This window comes from Bos grunniens, chromosome 18 (assembly GCF_055505025.1).
Source record: "Bos grunniens cultivar Pamir isolate PY7600 chromosome 18, Bosgru_T2T1.0, whole genome shotgun sequence".
In the NCBI taxonomy this organism is placed as follows: domain Eukaryota; kingdom Metazoa; phylum Chordata; class Mammalia; order Artiodactyla; family Bovidae; genus Bos; species Bos grunniens.
The window spans coordinates 35,187,142-35,201,218 of record NC_141182.1 but is presented as its reverse complement, the minus strand read 5'-3'; the positions used below and the strand labels follow the sequence as shown (position 1 = coordinate 35,201,218).

At 58.1% G+C, this 14,077-nt stretch overlaps 1 protein-coding gene across 2 annotated transcripts in view; it reads left to right on the top strand.

Annotated features, from left to right (window-relative positions):
* ATP6V0D1 (ATPase H+ transporting V0 subunit d1) overlaps positions 1 to 14,077 on the top strand; it is a 39,186-nt gene that overhangs the window by 16,307 nt on the left and 8,802 nt on the right. For both annotated transcript variants that reach the window (XM_086351313.1, XM_086351312.1), the window contains exon 2: positions 8,592 to 8,763. In XM_086351313.1, the coding sequence (XP_086207439.1) occupies positions 8,592 to 8,763 (172 nt within the window). The remainder of the gene's footprint in view (positions 1 to 8,591; positions 8,764 to 14,077) is intronic.

Genomic DNA, 14,077 nt, shown 5'->3' with positions numbered 1-14,077 from the left:
AGCCTGTCAGGACACAAGCCAGCTTTTGAGAAGCTCCCTGCCACAGCTGGCCTTTTCCTGGGCTGCCTGGCACCTAGCCACACTGGACATCCATCCCTCTTCTCATTCAACACCCAGGCAGACTTACATCTTTGGGAAAGTGCAAAGAAGCTCTTGCCAAGAAGCCCCAGGTCCACTCCAGCCTGCAGGCTCTGTAACTGAGGTGGTGAGCCTGGAAAAGAAAGAGCCTGCTCAGGGTCAAAGTACAGGCAGCAGCAGAGGTGTGGGCCCTGCCTCCCAGGGTGAGGCGGGCTGGCTAAGTCTCAGGGGAGGGCAACAGGGGAAGCCGCCCTCCAAGCCCTGGGTCTCCTGGGACATCCAGTTCTGGTGAGCCCTGGGTGGGGATGTCCTGGTGAGGGGCTGTCCAGGCGGATCTCCACTCGGTCAGCGGAGAGCTTCTTGGAACTTGCCCTGGGTGCAGCCTTAACCAGTTCTGCCCCTCCCTTTGGCACGTGGGACTGTCGCCCGCCTGGCACCCTCCTGACTATCAGATGGGTTGACTTCCTCATGGGTTGTGAGTGATGCTTTCATTCTCCCAGCCACAGGAACAAGGTGTTCCTGAGAGCATGAGGGTAATTAAATGTGCTCTGCCAGCACCTGCCACCTGTCTCGGAGCAGGGAGAAGGGTGGTGAACCTCAGACATCCTGCTGCCTCCTAGACCAGGGAGTGACACTCCTGCTTATCAGATCCCCGTATCTGATATGCAGGTGGGTGGTGTCACCAACCCCAATGTCAGCTGGGCCCTGGCTACAGCTCAGTCCCATCCCCCCTCTGGGAATGCCGCACCTCACTGAAAGGCCTCCAAGGGTGAGACAAAATGCTAGTCTAGGGACCTGGGAAGGAGAACTCGCTGTCCTTTTCCTGCAGGGTCTTTGCCTCATGCGAGCTGAAACCCAGTAACTTGCATGTGACCGTGCCAGCAGTAGTCTCCAGGTTCTTCCCAAGACTGCTGGCACGCCGGCCCAGGGGCTTCCCATGGAGCAAGAGCTGTCCTTGGCTGCACCAGCTCCTGAGGGCAGCAGGGCAGTAGCTCACCATATTGTCGGGGGTGCATACCTGGGTCCTAGCCTCTGTCCAGGTGCCTGGGGCTGGGCTGCCCAAAGCTCTGTGTGATCCTGCTCATAGATGAGGTGGGATGTGGGCTTAGGCACCGGAGTCCCAGATTTTGAGCCCACTCTGTTCGTCCTTCCCCAGGAGAGAGCAGAGTGTGACCTGTGTGCGTGCATGCCCGCGTTACCCAAGGACCCCCGGGGAGAGGACACACCAGAGCCCCCAGGAAAGGTCAGGGCCATGGGAAAGGCAGGGGTACCCTGTGGAATGCCAAGGGGGACAGCTTGAGCAATGGCCCAGAGTCAGAACACAGACCACCTGATTGGGGCCAGGCCTGTCAGCTTGGGAGCCCTGGGTGAGAACCTTCACCAGCAGAGAAGGGGAGAGACTGCTGTGCAGGGCTTGGTTTTCTCTGGGCAACACCATTTCTGGGCCACCATTTCTGTGGCTACCCTGGGAAGCTGGCACTGCAGGACCTTTCACCAGGTGACAGCCAGGAGCCTGGGTCCAGAGATTCTACCAGCTGCTCAGGGTCAAGCTGCGGGGCAAGATTTAAACTCAAGTCACTGTGGCCCGAAAGCCTAGGGTCTCTCCCCATCGTCCCACTAAGGTACCTAAGGAACTATGTCCTGAGACCAGTGACCTGGCGAAGTGGGGCTGTAGTTGTCTATGGACCTTTTCCTGGGCCAGCAAGAGGCCATGGGCACCTCAGTTTGGGGTGGGAGCAATGCCAAGGCTCTGGATAGGGAATGCCAGTTGACATCTGAGGTAGGAAGGGGAAAAGCTGGCCTTTGATAGGAAGAGTTGGAATGCAGGGCTGGTCACTTACATGAGGTTGGCAGGGAACCTGTGATGGGCCCTGGCAGAGCCTGGGGGTGAGAGGATGCTTAGTCTGTGCTGCAGGTAAACCCAGGGTTAATGGTTTGTGTGCTGTGGCTCCCACACTGGGAGTTCCAGATGTGGTACTCTGACCCTGCACAGCCAGCCAGCCAGTGCATACATCTGCTTTGGAGCTGATGCGAAGAGAGGTTCCCCCCTCTCCCCCGACACCCAGAGCCTGGAGAGGAGACCCAAACACAGTCCATTTGCTGAGGGGGAGTTATAGCTCTGTTGAGCCACCAGCCTGGCCATCTGTCCCACTGTCTGAGTTTCGCTGCTTTGAGCTCCTGGAAGTTGCAGCATTAGTGAGCTCATAGGGCCAAACGAGCACTGGAGGAAGAGCCCAGAGCCAGTTCCTTCAAAACAGCCGCTTCACCTGGGCCCAGGGAAGTGGTGGAACAAGCTCCAGGGCTCCGCCGCTCTCGCAGGGAGTGGCAGGATGGGCACACTGGGCTCTAGGGAGTGTATTTGTACATCTGGTTTCACTCAGCGGGCCTCAATTCCTGAAAACCCCTGAGCTCCCCAGGAGAGCATCGTTGAGTGACCTCTGGAAAAGCAGAAGTGAAGTCTGGGAACACACTGTCCTCTCACACTCAGCCGTGGCCAGCTGGCCAGCAGGGCCCCTTCATGGGCCATGAGGCCATGGGTGAGTCGAGAGTCGGGGGCTGCCCCGCCTTGCGGACTGTGCCAGGGCCGCCTCTGTGCCTGCTGGGCCCCTGGGGCAGCCTGAGACCAACCACTGGCCTGGGCCAAGACCCTCCCTTCCTGCCTCTCTCAGGCCCGTGGGGAGAAGCTGCAGAGATTAGGGACTGGAGACACCATGTACTGCCCCACGCCTGGAAGCCCTGGTGAGGCCAAAAAATGACTTTCAGGGCTGGCAGGATCTAGGAAAGATTTCAGGAAGCGGGTGGGAGGCAGGGCTGCCCAGCTGCCACCTCTCAAGGCCTGGCTGGAGCTGGCTGCCAAGCCCATACTTGGTCCTTCAGAGAGAAGAGAGCATTGGACAGGCTAGGGGTCCCCACGCTCTTCTGCTAATCAGGGTGAGAGTGGTAATCAGAGGTGCTAGCTGGAGCCAGGGCTCTGCTCTGAGGGGTCCTGGCCTGGAGGACCTGGGTTGGAATAGGCAGGAAGTGGAGGGACAGGTGGCGGCTGTGGGCCCTCCAGAACTCTGGCAGGGCCCTGGAAGGAACCGCCACACCAGGTGGGTGTTGGGCTACAGCCCGCCCGGGCGCCTTCTGAGAGCTTGGCTGATCCTACTGGAGTAAGGACAGTGGTCTTTGACACAGGCAACCTCAGGGAGGGTGGGAGCCCTGTGGAGGAGGGAGGGCAGCCCAGCCTTTCCCTCTGGGCCTGAGGAAGCGGCCCTGTTTCCCGGACTTCAGGGCTTCCCTCGGGTACCCTGTGCACTTCCCGGGAGCACTTCCTTGGAGCGGAGCTCACAGGCGGGTCACCCTCACTGGAGAACAGCACTGGAGGCGGAGGCAGTGCTGGGCCGGAGCTGTGGGGCCTCACCGGCTAGGGGAGGAGGTCAGACTCGGGGGCCACGGGGGCTGCTAGCAGAGGTGACAGCGACATGTTGGAGTTGGAAGACTGCCCTTGGGTGATGGTGTGGAGAGTGGGCTTGGGAACAGGGAGCAAAGGTGTGGAACAGGAGGCCAGCAAGAGAGCCCTGCAGCAGTGAGGAGGCCTCGGTGGCCCTAGGAGGCAGAGTTGGAAGAACAATCACAGAACATCGGAACAGCAACACCGGGAAGCAGAGGAGGTCTGGGGGGTCTTGGGTGGGTTTGAGGGGTCCTGAGAAGCAAGTCCCAGACCCTCAGGGGAAACTGGAGGCACTGGGAAACCGAGCTGATCAGCCTTCTCAGGAGGGCTTCAAGTCAGACTTCAGAGAGAACTTCCTGACAGCAGCAGCAGCAGCAGCATCTTCTTGGACATGAGAACTCAGCCTCTGAGGAAGTCTTTTGCTGTGAAAGATCCCAAGCTGGCCGGACATTCCTGGTTCTGGGCCACGGATGGGAGGATTTGGGGTAGACAGCTGGGCTTGTGGGTAGACCAGAGTGGTCCCCCGAGTCTGTGCTAACCAGAACACTGCTCCAGCCTCAGCCCAGGCATGTCTGGGGCTCTCAGGGCCTGTCACCTCTCAGGGGCTGTGGAGCTCAGGGCGCAGAGCAGAGTTAGCCCCAGCCTTCCCAGAGCCCCTGGCGTCCTTGTCTGCCCTCGGGGGCCGGGCCAGGGCTGGGTGGCCGAGTCTCCCATGGAGCTCTTAACAAGTTCCAGGCCTCTCCTCCTGTGCTCTGATCCCACCCCCCGGTCACACCTCCTCCACATCCCTCAGAGAAAGCAGGAAGCTGGAGGGCTGAGGGGGATGGTTTCTAATGGGCTTGTCTCAGCCCTGAGGACTGAGTAAAGGGCTTGGGGCTGCCAGCCACTAGGCCTGGGTGCCAGCTTTCTCCAGCAGGGTCAGAGCTGGTTCAAGAGCCCTGTGTGGTCCAAGCCGAAAGATCAGCTAGCCTGCCAGCCTCCAAGTCGCCACCTTGGCTGGTGGGCTGTCCCCTCACCCTGGGTCACAGGGAAAAGTGGGGCTTGGCCAGGGGAAGTGGTCTGGAGTGGCCCTTTGACAGCGTCACTGGGGGCTTTTAAACATGAGTTTCCTGGTAAGGAAGATTCCTCAGGCCTTGGGCAGCAGTCTCAGTAGAATCTCCCGGGTTTGCTCTCATCTGACAAAAGCCAGCAGAAACCACCCGGCCGTCTGCTTTCCAGCAGCCAAGTCCCTAGATGCAGTGTCAGCAGAACGCAGCAGCCAAGGCACAAGGATGTTTGCTTTAACGACCATGGGAAGCCCCAGGGGCGGGGGACGTGCAGAGGAGAACCCACCCGTCAGCTTGGCCCTCTTACATGTACTGTCTTCTCTGGGAACGACCAGCACCACAGGTGATGTCAGAGGGGTTGTTCTTGAGTCATGCCAGTGCAGGGCCTCTGTCAGGTGGGCAGTGAGTGTCCAGGTGGCCTCCGAGGTTCTGCAGGGGCGTGCCCTGGCTCCTCTCACCTGCCAGCTCTTCTGGAACAAGAGTCTGCCTGAGTGACTGGGTCCATATCCGAAAGGCCCATCGTGGGCCACTTCCCAATGGGAAGTGAAGTTTCTCAGTCTTGTGTGACTCTTTGTGATTCCATGGACTGTAGCTTACCAGGCTGCTCCGTCCATGGAATTTTCCAGGCAAGAGTACTGGAGTGGGTTGCAGAAGGGTCAAAAATGTAAGGGTTGGGGGCTCCCAGCTCTTCTGGAACAAAGGTCTGCCTGAGCAGCTAGGTCCATATCCGAAAGGCCCATCTGGGCCAAGGGCCATGGTAGAAGGGTAAAAAATGTAAGGGTTGGGGGAGGAATGGAGACTGGAGTTGAGGGTGGAGAGAACCCAGCAGGCCTGATCCCAGTCCCCTGCCCCACTATACTTGACTGTGGGATTCTGGACACCTGTCATGTTCCCTCTGATTGCCTTTTTCCGAAACAGTGAAATAAATGGGCATGGCTGGGAGATCCAGCACACAGGTTGCTACTGGCCTGGGGCTGAGTACTCAGCAGGGCCCCATCCGTTTCCAGGCAGGGTCTTGTTTCCCACTTTGGGTTGGGGTACTGCCTCCCACCTGATCAGTGCCAGTCATTAAATGGAGTTGGTGGGAGCTGGAGAGGAGAGGGTGCTTGGTGGGGGAGCTGTGGAGTGGGCCTGCCGAGGCAGAGCAGCCCCGAAGAGGTGAGGCTGGAGCAGAGAGGTTTCAGGCTACTAGAGACCTTGCGTGGCTCTTGTGGAGGGGCAGCGCAGCACGTGGGGAAGCCTTCCAGCAGCAGGGATGCCGGGGGCAGGGTGGGTGTGGGTGGGAGGCCTAGTCCCTGGGTGCTGTGGAGGGTAGGAATCAGGAGACTGGGCTGGGGTGCAGCACCCAAACTCAATGTCCCAGAGAACAGTGCCCTGTGCATCTGGTCTGACTTCCAAGTCCCGGCTGGGACCTGGAGAGGCAGGAGGCTCACCGCCCGAGAAGGACTTTGCTGGCTGTGGTGGCTGGATGGATAAACATGGATAAATGGACAGGTTTGAGCCGCCAGCTGCCGTGCCAGACCGTCTGACCCAGAACACCATATGCCGGACTGGGCTTCCAGCCGCTGTCCACGCTGTGGCTTCCCCAAGTGGGGATTGGAACACCTGCTGTGTTTGGGCCAGAAATCCCTGCCTGCTGGTTTTTTCAAGTATCACAGTATTTACTGATAGATAAAAGTATATAAAAGCAGGGCATGTGACATATGACTTGATAAGTAGAGTTCATTTCAGAGGGACCAGTTCATACTCACCATTTGTTTCACAACAACCAAAACCACTTTGCAAGCATTAACAGGCTCTTAAAACCAACCAATTTTGTGCAAGTAAACCGTGTTTCTTTAAAAAAAAAGTTCTGCACTTATCCAGAGCCAATCATATTGAAATGTAGCATATAAAATCTATTACTAGAGATAGAAATACAGGTTTTTGCTAATACAGTGAAACCCCTCAGTTAAGAGTTTTTCTGTAACAGTCAGATGTTTAATGCTCAACAAGTTGAGTGTTACTGAGCGAAGCATCTTCTCACCCGTGCCTTTTTCAGGCATAGGTGGGCCTTGGCCAGACTAGTGAGGAGCAGGAAGAGTGGAGCCAAGGCAGATGGCCTGGGGCAAGGACGGAGGGGTGTGGGGTCCTTGGGGCAGAGCAGGGACTGATGGCTTCTCCCTGCCCTGACTTGTCTGCATTTCTGTCCCTCTTCTGGGTGGCATGGGAAAAAGGTGTGAATAGTAGAGCAGTGGTAAAAGCAGCAGAGGAAGGCTCCCTGCTGGCCTCACGAGGTTAAAGTTCACTGCACGCCCAGGAACCGCAAAGGAACAGAGTGCTGCGTGCCACCCAGGGGCCACCGAGAGACGCAGGTGTCGAGTCCACCACAGTGGCGAGCACCGCTCCCTCCTTCCCTCCACACCTCCCTTGGAGGCATTCTTCCATCTCTTCTCTGATACACCTGACTGCGGGCCGGGAGCATTCTTCTCCCGATGGGGTGCAGGAGGAGGGGCACCGAGGGGTCCCCTCAGTCTGTGGAGTGATGATGTGTCCCACTTGCCCCTCCTCTCTCAGCGTCCCAGGATAGCACGGCCCTATAGGCCCCCGGACCCATGGCCGGGGCACTTGTGGAAGTGTTCCCAGGTGCAGCCCTTCCTCTTATCCCTCTGGGCAGCCTCCTCAGCGGACAGAAGGCGTGCAGAAGCCAGCCTCTGCTGCCGAGCCTTAATCCACACTCGCCTGCACGTGCCCACACAGCCACTGTCCTTGGTGCTGCCGTGGCCACCGCAGTGTCCTGCATATGCGAGTTCAGGAGCAAACCCTCCTGCTGTCTTCACCAGTGCTCTTCCCAGTCTTCCGTTTGTTCCACAGTAATTTACTGAACAGGAAAATGCACCAGAATAGCCTCGGTTCTTGGCTCTAGGATACTGCAGTGACCCAGACTTCCTGCGATCGTGGTTTGTGTGCCCCATGCCGGATGGGATGTGATAACAAAGAAAAGTGGTGATAACAAAGAAAACATTCCAAGTGAAAGAATAGAGTGGTAGGGCTGCAGGAGTGGCTTCTGGAGAGGGGCATTGGAGGAGAGCTCATCACTTTCTAGCAGGGGGACAGGGAGAGACCCTGAGGTCAGGGTGTGCAGATGCGGTGGGGGGTTCTGCCTGGTGTTGTAAGAGCACTCTGGCTGTGGGATGGAGAAGAGACTGAGGTGTGGGAGGCACGAGCAGAAGCTGGGAGACTGGTTGTTGCCACAATCCCCCGGGACTCACCTGTCTGCTTCCCCAGGGCCCTTCTGCTCTGTCTTCTCACCTCTGTGCCTGTTCCCTCACCTCTGTTCAGAAGAGCTCAGGAGAGCTGTGGGCTTGGCTACCTGCCTCCAGCTGCTCTCGGGCACGGCCAGTCTGTCTTCCCAGCTCGCCTCCTGCTCACACCCCTCATTTGCCCTCTAGGCCACTCCTTGCTCATGCCATCCTGCAGCTGCTTCCTTTGCATTTTCCTGTCTGCGTTTTACCTGGCCCAGCCTGGAGTGCTCCCTTATCCTCTGCCCTGCCTTGGTTCCCTCTCAACTTTACCCGCGGCATGGGGCATGTCCTTAATTTCATATGCATCATTTCTGCCACAGGGTATGTTGGCTTGCTTCTCTGGGACTTTGGAGGGTAGGGCCCGTGTCTTATTCTTCTAAATTAGGTCCCCTGGAGCCCACCAGGCAGGAGAGCCTCAAAGGCTGCAGGTTGTGAATGGCATCTTGGGTTGGGGTTTCCCAGGCCTCCTTGTCGTTGGGAGAAACAATGCTTCCACTTGTGCTTCGACTCTGGGCCCCATTGTACTGGCTCAGGGCCCAAGGGTCTGGAGCATCTCAGGGCCTTGGCCTGACTGCCCTGGAGTAGGCTCTGAGCCAACAGGGAGGCGGAGGTGGGGATGGGAGCTCAGGGTAGCAGCAGGACACAACAGCAGGGGAGGGGCTGGGGCCCAGACTTGGGGTGGGGACGAGGACTTAGGATCCTGGGGAGGCTCAGCATGGCCAGCTCTCACCCTCCACCCTTGGGTTTCAGACCTGAAGCTGCACCTGCAGAGCACTGACTATGGCAACTTCCTGGCCAATGAGGCTTCGCCACTGACAGTGTCCGTCATTGATGACCGGCTCAAGGAGAAGATGGTGGTGGAGTTCCGTCACATGAGGAACCATGCGTATGAGCCGCTCGCCAGCTTCCTGGACTTCATTACGTGAGCATTCTCTATAGTGCCTTTCCTCCTTTGCCTGCAGGGTCCTCCCAGGTTGAGTGGCCAGGCTGGTCGTTCAGTAGCCCTGGGCCCAGGCCATCACCTATAAAATGGGTCACCAGCCACTTCCTGCTCTCTGGTAGTCGGGTGGCACAAGTGTCCCATGTGGTCGTGCTGGGTGAAGCTGCTTTCCCTGTACCCCTGGTGTCATGGAGACGAGGGGTGACAGGAGGCCTTTTTGTCATTCACCTTGAACATTCACAGGTCCCACCTCCCACCCCCCAGGATGGGGTCAGGGAACGGGCAGAGCTCTGAAGAGTCAGGTTTTGAGGAAGGACCATGAAGGCCCTATGACCCTGTTTGGGCTGTGGCTCCTCTGTTGTCTCTGCCCATGGCCCTGGGTTTCACGGAGCAGGGGGCAGGGTGGGGAGGGTGCTGAGCACCTGGCCGCCTTTCTGAGTTCTGGCCCAGGCCCCTGTCATGATGTCTCCTGGCTGCCAAGATTTCCTGTGCTCTAACCCTTGGGTGCAGGCCTACATCCACGAAGCTCCTGGAGAAGCTGACAAGAAAGGACCCTGGGTCCTCCAGGCTAGGGAGGCACGTGGATGAGGCAGCCTCTGCTTGCCAGGCACGCCTGTGGGAACAGGGAGGTAGAGAGGCCCCTCTGCCAGGATGGCCCAGGAGCCAGGGCCTGGTGGACAAAGAGATGGCCCGTGCCAGGTGGTTGCCCAGTGCAGGTGGTGGACAGAGGCATGGGTGGCTGGCGTCCAGGAGCGCACTCCTCATCATTGGAGTGTACGCTTGTGTTGTGGGAAGCCTTTCAGGTACTCTCTTGTGTACTGTCTAGCTTTAACCATTCCCTGATGGTGGCGCCCCCAGACCCGTGGATCTGCACGCCTGCCACACCTACACATGCAGGAACAGGGCTGGAAGCCTGCTGCCCACCCCCAGCCAGGAGCAGCCGTTTACTCGAGATTATTCAAGTAGGGGCTGTAGCCGAAAGGGCCTTGTCCTGGGGTAGGGGTCACAGCCTGGGACACCCGAAGGGCTCAGACTCTCTCCTAGCCTCCAGCCTCCTTCCTGGGGGCCGCCCTACTGTCCTGGCTGGGTCTGTGATCACACTGCCCTTGCCTCTGTCAGTGTACAGCCAACATGGTCCTACTGGGCAGGAGGCCAGAGAAGGGGTGGATCTCATGCTGCTGCATTGGGGCTTATATTGCAGTGCCTGTCTGTCAATCAACCCCTAGCCTGGGCCTGTGTGGCCTTCACCCCAAGGCCAGGGCCGAAGGACATACCAGGAAGCAGTGCGTTTATTACCAGAGCCCAGCCTTCGCCTTGTTTGCACAGGGCTCCCTCAGCTTCCTGGTGAAGTTCTGGCCTTGCCAGCTAGGCCGGCCAGAGGAGGCTGACCTCCTGCCAGCGGTCGGAGGGCAGATGTCATCCATCTTGCTGCCGGCTTGGCCCCCTGCCTGTGCCGCCTGGCCTATCTTGGTGCCCTCAGAGACTTGATCTCAGCCTGCCAGGCCATGAAACTGGAGACGACTCTGAGCATGACTGAGGCCTCACGGCTGCCAGCTCTTTGCTGGAGGTTGGCTGCAGGCACCAAGCATGCTTAAAGCGGCCAAGCGCTGTCCTGGGGCGGACCGTCACTTCCCCACCCCTTCCATCCATAGGTGATTGTGGCTCACAGTGTCCCATCCCCTCACTCCTGCTCTTTCCCAGGAAGGACTCAGCAGCCACGTGTCAGCCCCTCTGAGCCTGTGGCTGCTTGCTCCATGACCTCGTCATCTCCAGTGACCCACTCCTCTGGTCTCCATTTCAGCCACCCCCGCGATGGCTGCCCAAGACCATGTCACCACCTGGAACCGCTCCACCCCTGAAACCGCTGAGTCAGGCACCCCCTCTCTACCCATGGCCTTCGGGCCCTCCAGCCCACTCTCAGTCCCTTGTGGGACATGGGTTCCGGACTCAGCAGGGTCTGGACCTCGCTTCCTTCCCCGCCACCCCTTCTGTCTTGGTTGTCCTCGCTCCCCAGCTGAGGTTCCCTGATCCATCATTCGAGCGCTCTTCTGCCAACATCCGCAGCTCTCTTGGCTGCCCAGCTCATGGTCCCGCCCAGCTGGCAGCTCCCCAGCCCTGGAGGAAGCCCAGCAGCCTCCAGCCTGCAGGCAACCGCCCCCACCTCCGCTGCTGGGAGTGGAGCCGGGGAAGCCAGTGTTGGTGGATTTTCCCTGCTGCCAGACAGGCACGCTCACCAGTTCAGCTGGCCTGGCCTGTCCCTGCCCAGCTGGCTGCTTGCTCTCCCCACTCAGCACCCTGTAGCTCCCCAAGCTTCCCTCAAGGTGGGGCGACCACCTCCCCATCTTAAACACCATCTGTCTCCTGCCTCCAGCCTTCTCTCTGGGTAGACGGCCTACCTCTTCACTTCCAAATTCTTCCCAACAGCATCTAAAACAAGCTCAGATCTCTCACACCATTAAAATCCCATCTCGTGTAGCCTAAATTTTTACATTCACTCTCTGTTCTCTCACCTCCTCCATCCTGAGCCTCAAGCCTGCTTCCAGCCATCCTATCATTCCACCACAAGGCCCTGGCTAAGATCACCGCTGACCTTCATGTGGCCAAGGTCTCCAGGCTTAATTAGGAGCCACATCCGCCTTATCTCCTTCCAGCAGTCTCCTTCCTCTCGCGGTGTCTCTTTGATTTTTTTTTTTTTTTTTTTGTCTCTTTGATTTAACTCCTGCCTCCCTGGCTGCTCCTCCACCTCCTCTTCCTCCTCCTTTCCACCTTCTTAACCTCCTCCACCCTGAGTCACACCAGGAGTAAGGAGTGTTGCAGAAAGGGGTGAAGCCTTCGATAGAGAAGCCTTCCCGTCCAGGGGACCTTCCCCGACCCTGAGGACTCACCACTGGCTTCCCTGAGGAGATGGCTGTTTGGCTGAGGCGAAGGGCATTTGAAAGAAGAATTGGGGGAAGGCTGAGGGAACCATACACATCCCGAGCAGCTAGAGCCTGAATCCCCTGGCTCTGTTACCTTCTGGGAAAGAGATACCCTAGACATGTCCAGAAAAGGGAGCATCAGCTAGATACCCCATCATGGATGTAGAGGCTTGCAGGAGCAATGCCACTGCTGTCCACAGACAAAGCTGGCCCAGCTAGGGCGGAGGTTGGGACCTGCACAGAGGTTAATCTTCGCTCCAGCTTTCAGAGTCTCTTAGTTGCCTTTGGAGCTGCCCCAGGATGGTGGGCAGGCTCCTGCAGGTGAGTTCCTTGTCACTTAGGATGTTCAGGCAGAAGCTGGGCAAGGCTTCCTCTGTCCTCCCATGAGGAGAGACAGTATCCAGTGCTTTTGTAGACCCCAGCCAGCCTTCAGCCAGCACACATGACCAGTGTGAGCTCTGGGCCAGTGCCAGGAGGGAGGGAGATATATGGGTACAATGGGATGGGTGCCCGTGGTGGTGCAGATAGCTTCTGGGGATGCTTGTGGGCAGTTGCCACAGATGGAACCAGGGGTCACAGGAGGCTTTCTCATTGAGAGGACTCCAGGGGCAGATGGGGTTCGAGAGGCCGTTCAGAGAGTGGGTGGCCAGAGTGAGGGCAGCTGCCTCATGTTCAGTGGAAAGGCCCTGAGTGAGAGACATCCCACTGAAGTATGCCATCACCAGTCGTGTGGTTTTGAGATGATTCAGCTCAATTTCATGGTGAAAACATGTGATACTGCACTAACAGCTCCTTCCAGGCCCAGCCATTCACTTGCATGTCTGACATGGGACAGAGCCTCTATTAGGGCTTCTTAGCTTTGGAGGGGACCTTAATCTGGGCCACCTGATGATGGCTTCCCAGAGGAGAGTAGGCCCCAGAAGGGGAGCTAGGAGAGGGGCTTGTGGGAGGAGTGAGTTTGGTGTCTGGGGAGTTGCAGGTGGCCTCAAAGTTCTCTGACCTTAAATAACTGAGCCTCCCTAGAGGGGACCATCCCCAGTGGGTAGCACCTGCCTACAGCCCAGGGCACCCACTGGCAGAGCCTAGGTGACCCGCACCATCTTGGGGAGGAGAGGTCTCATATTCTGGTGTGCCAGGGGCTTCAGTGTCACCAGCCAGGTGTGGGCAGCTGGAAAGAAGTTTTGTCTCAGAACTGTGACCTCAAATGCCCAGTGTGCCTGTCAGCACACGTGCCACTCTCCCCAGGTCACATTGCTCAAGCCTTGGGCTCTGCTGGGTCACAGCAGGCATCAGGTATCCTTAGGCTTCCCATTTCTGGCCCCCCAGCCTTCACTGTCCACAGCTACCACCTCTGAGTTGACGGCAGGGTCTCTGTAGGCTGGGGTGCTGGCCTAGGCCTCACTCCTGCCCTGAGCAACAGCTAGTGATGACACTGTTCTTCTGGGCCTGATGGAAAGGGTGCAAGTGCTCTGTGATGCCCAGAAGGCTCAGGTTGAGTGGGAGGACCCAAATGGACCTCGGGAGAGGGCAGGATTTTAATAAGGTGAGGGTCAGGGTCTCACCAACTCTGCTGGGGGCTGTATGTCAGTCATCCTGATTGCAGAGGGGAAACTGAGGTCTGACAGGTAAGGCCTGTCTTCTTTACAAGCCTGAAGCCATAGCTTGATATCTCTTCACTTTCCACTGGGGCAGGGCTTGATAGGACCCAGGTGTGATTGAGCACAAGTATGATTACTAGCAGCCTCCGTTCGGAGCTGTAGATAGGCCAACTGGCTGAGCTGGCTGGGGTGCGTAGTCATCGTGGCCTCCTCACCAGCCTCAGACCTGGCCCCCAGGGCCAAGGTGATGAGACCGTGGGAGTAAGCCATCATGCTCCAGCAGGTGGCGCCAGAGGGCACAGCAGAGGGACAGGGCTTGGCTGGGGGCTCCGAAGACTTCTTGGAGGAAGTGGCTTTCTGAACTCCATCCCAAGACTTCTGTCAGCCCAAGCTGACTCTTTGAAGGCACAGGGTGAAGGAAGGCCTCTGGGCAGAAGAATACAGACTGCCCCACTCCCACCCCAAGAGGGCCTCTTTGGCCTGGCGGGCAGACGCCTGTCCACTCCCCAGCTGTCTTTCTCTGGAGGGAGACGCTGACCAGCTGGAACCTCACTCACTCCTATTAAGGCCGAGTAAGGGGAGGGCTGGGGGAGTGACTTTCTGGGGGCAGGGAGGCAGCTGCTGAAGCCAGACTACGACAAGGAGGAGGATTTCCCTGCCTGCTGAAAGCCTTCACCTTGGGGGAAGAGCGGACAGCTGGGCCAGCAGCATCTCTGCCTTGCCCTGCCTCCTTTCATCCCAGAAAAGGAGATCCTGGCTCTCATTGGGCAGGGGAGAGAA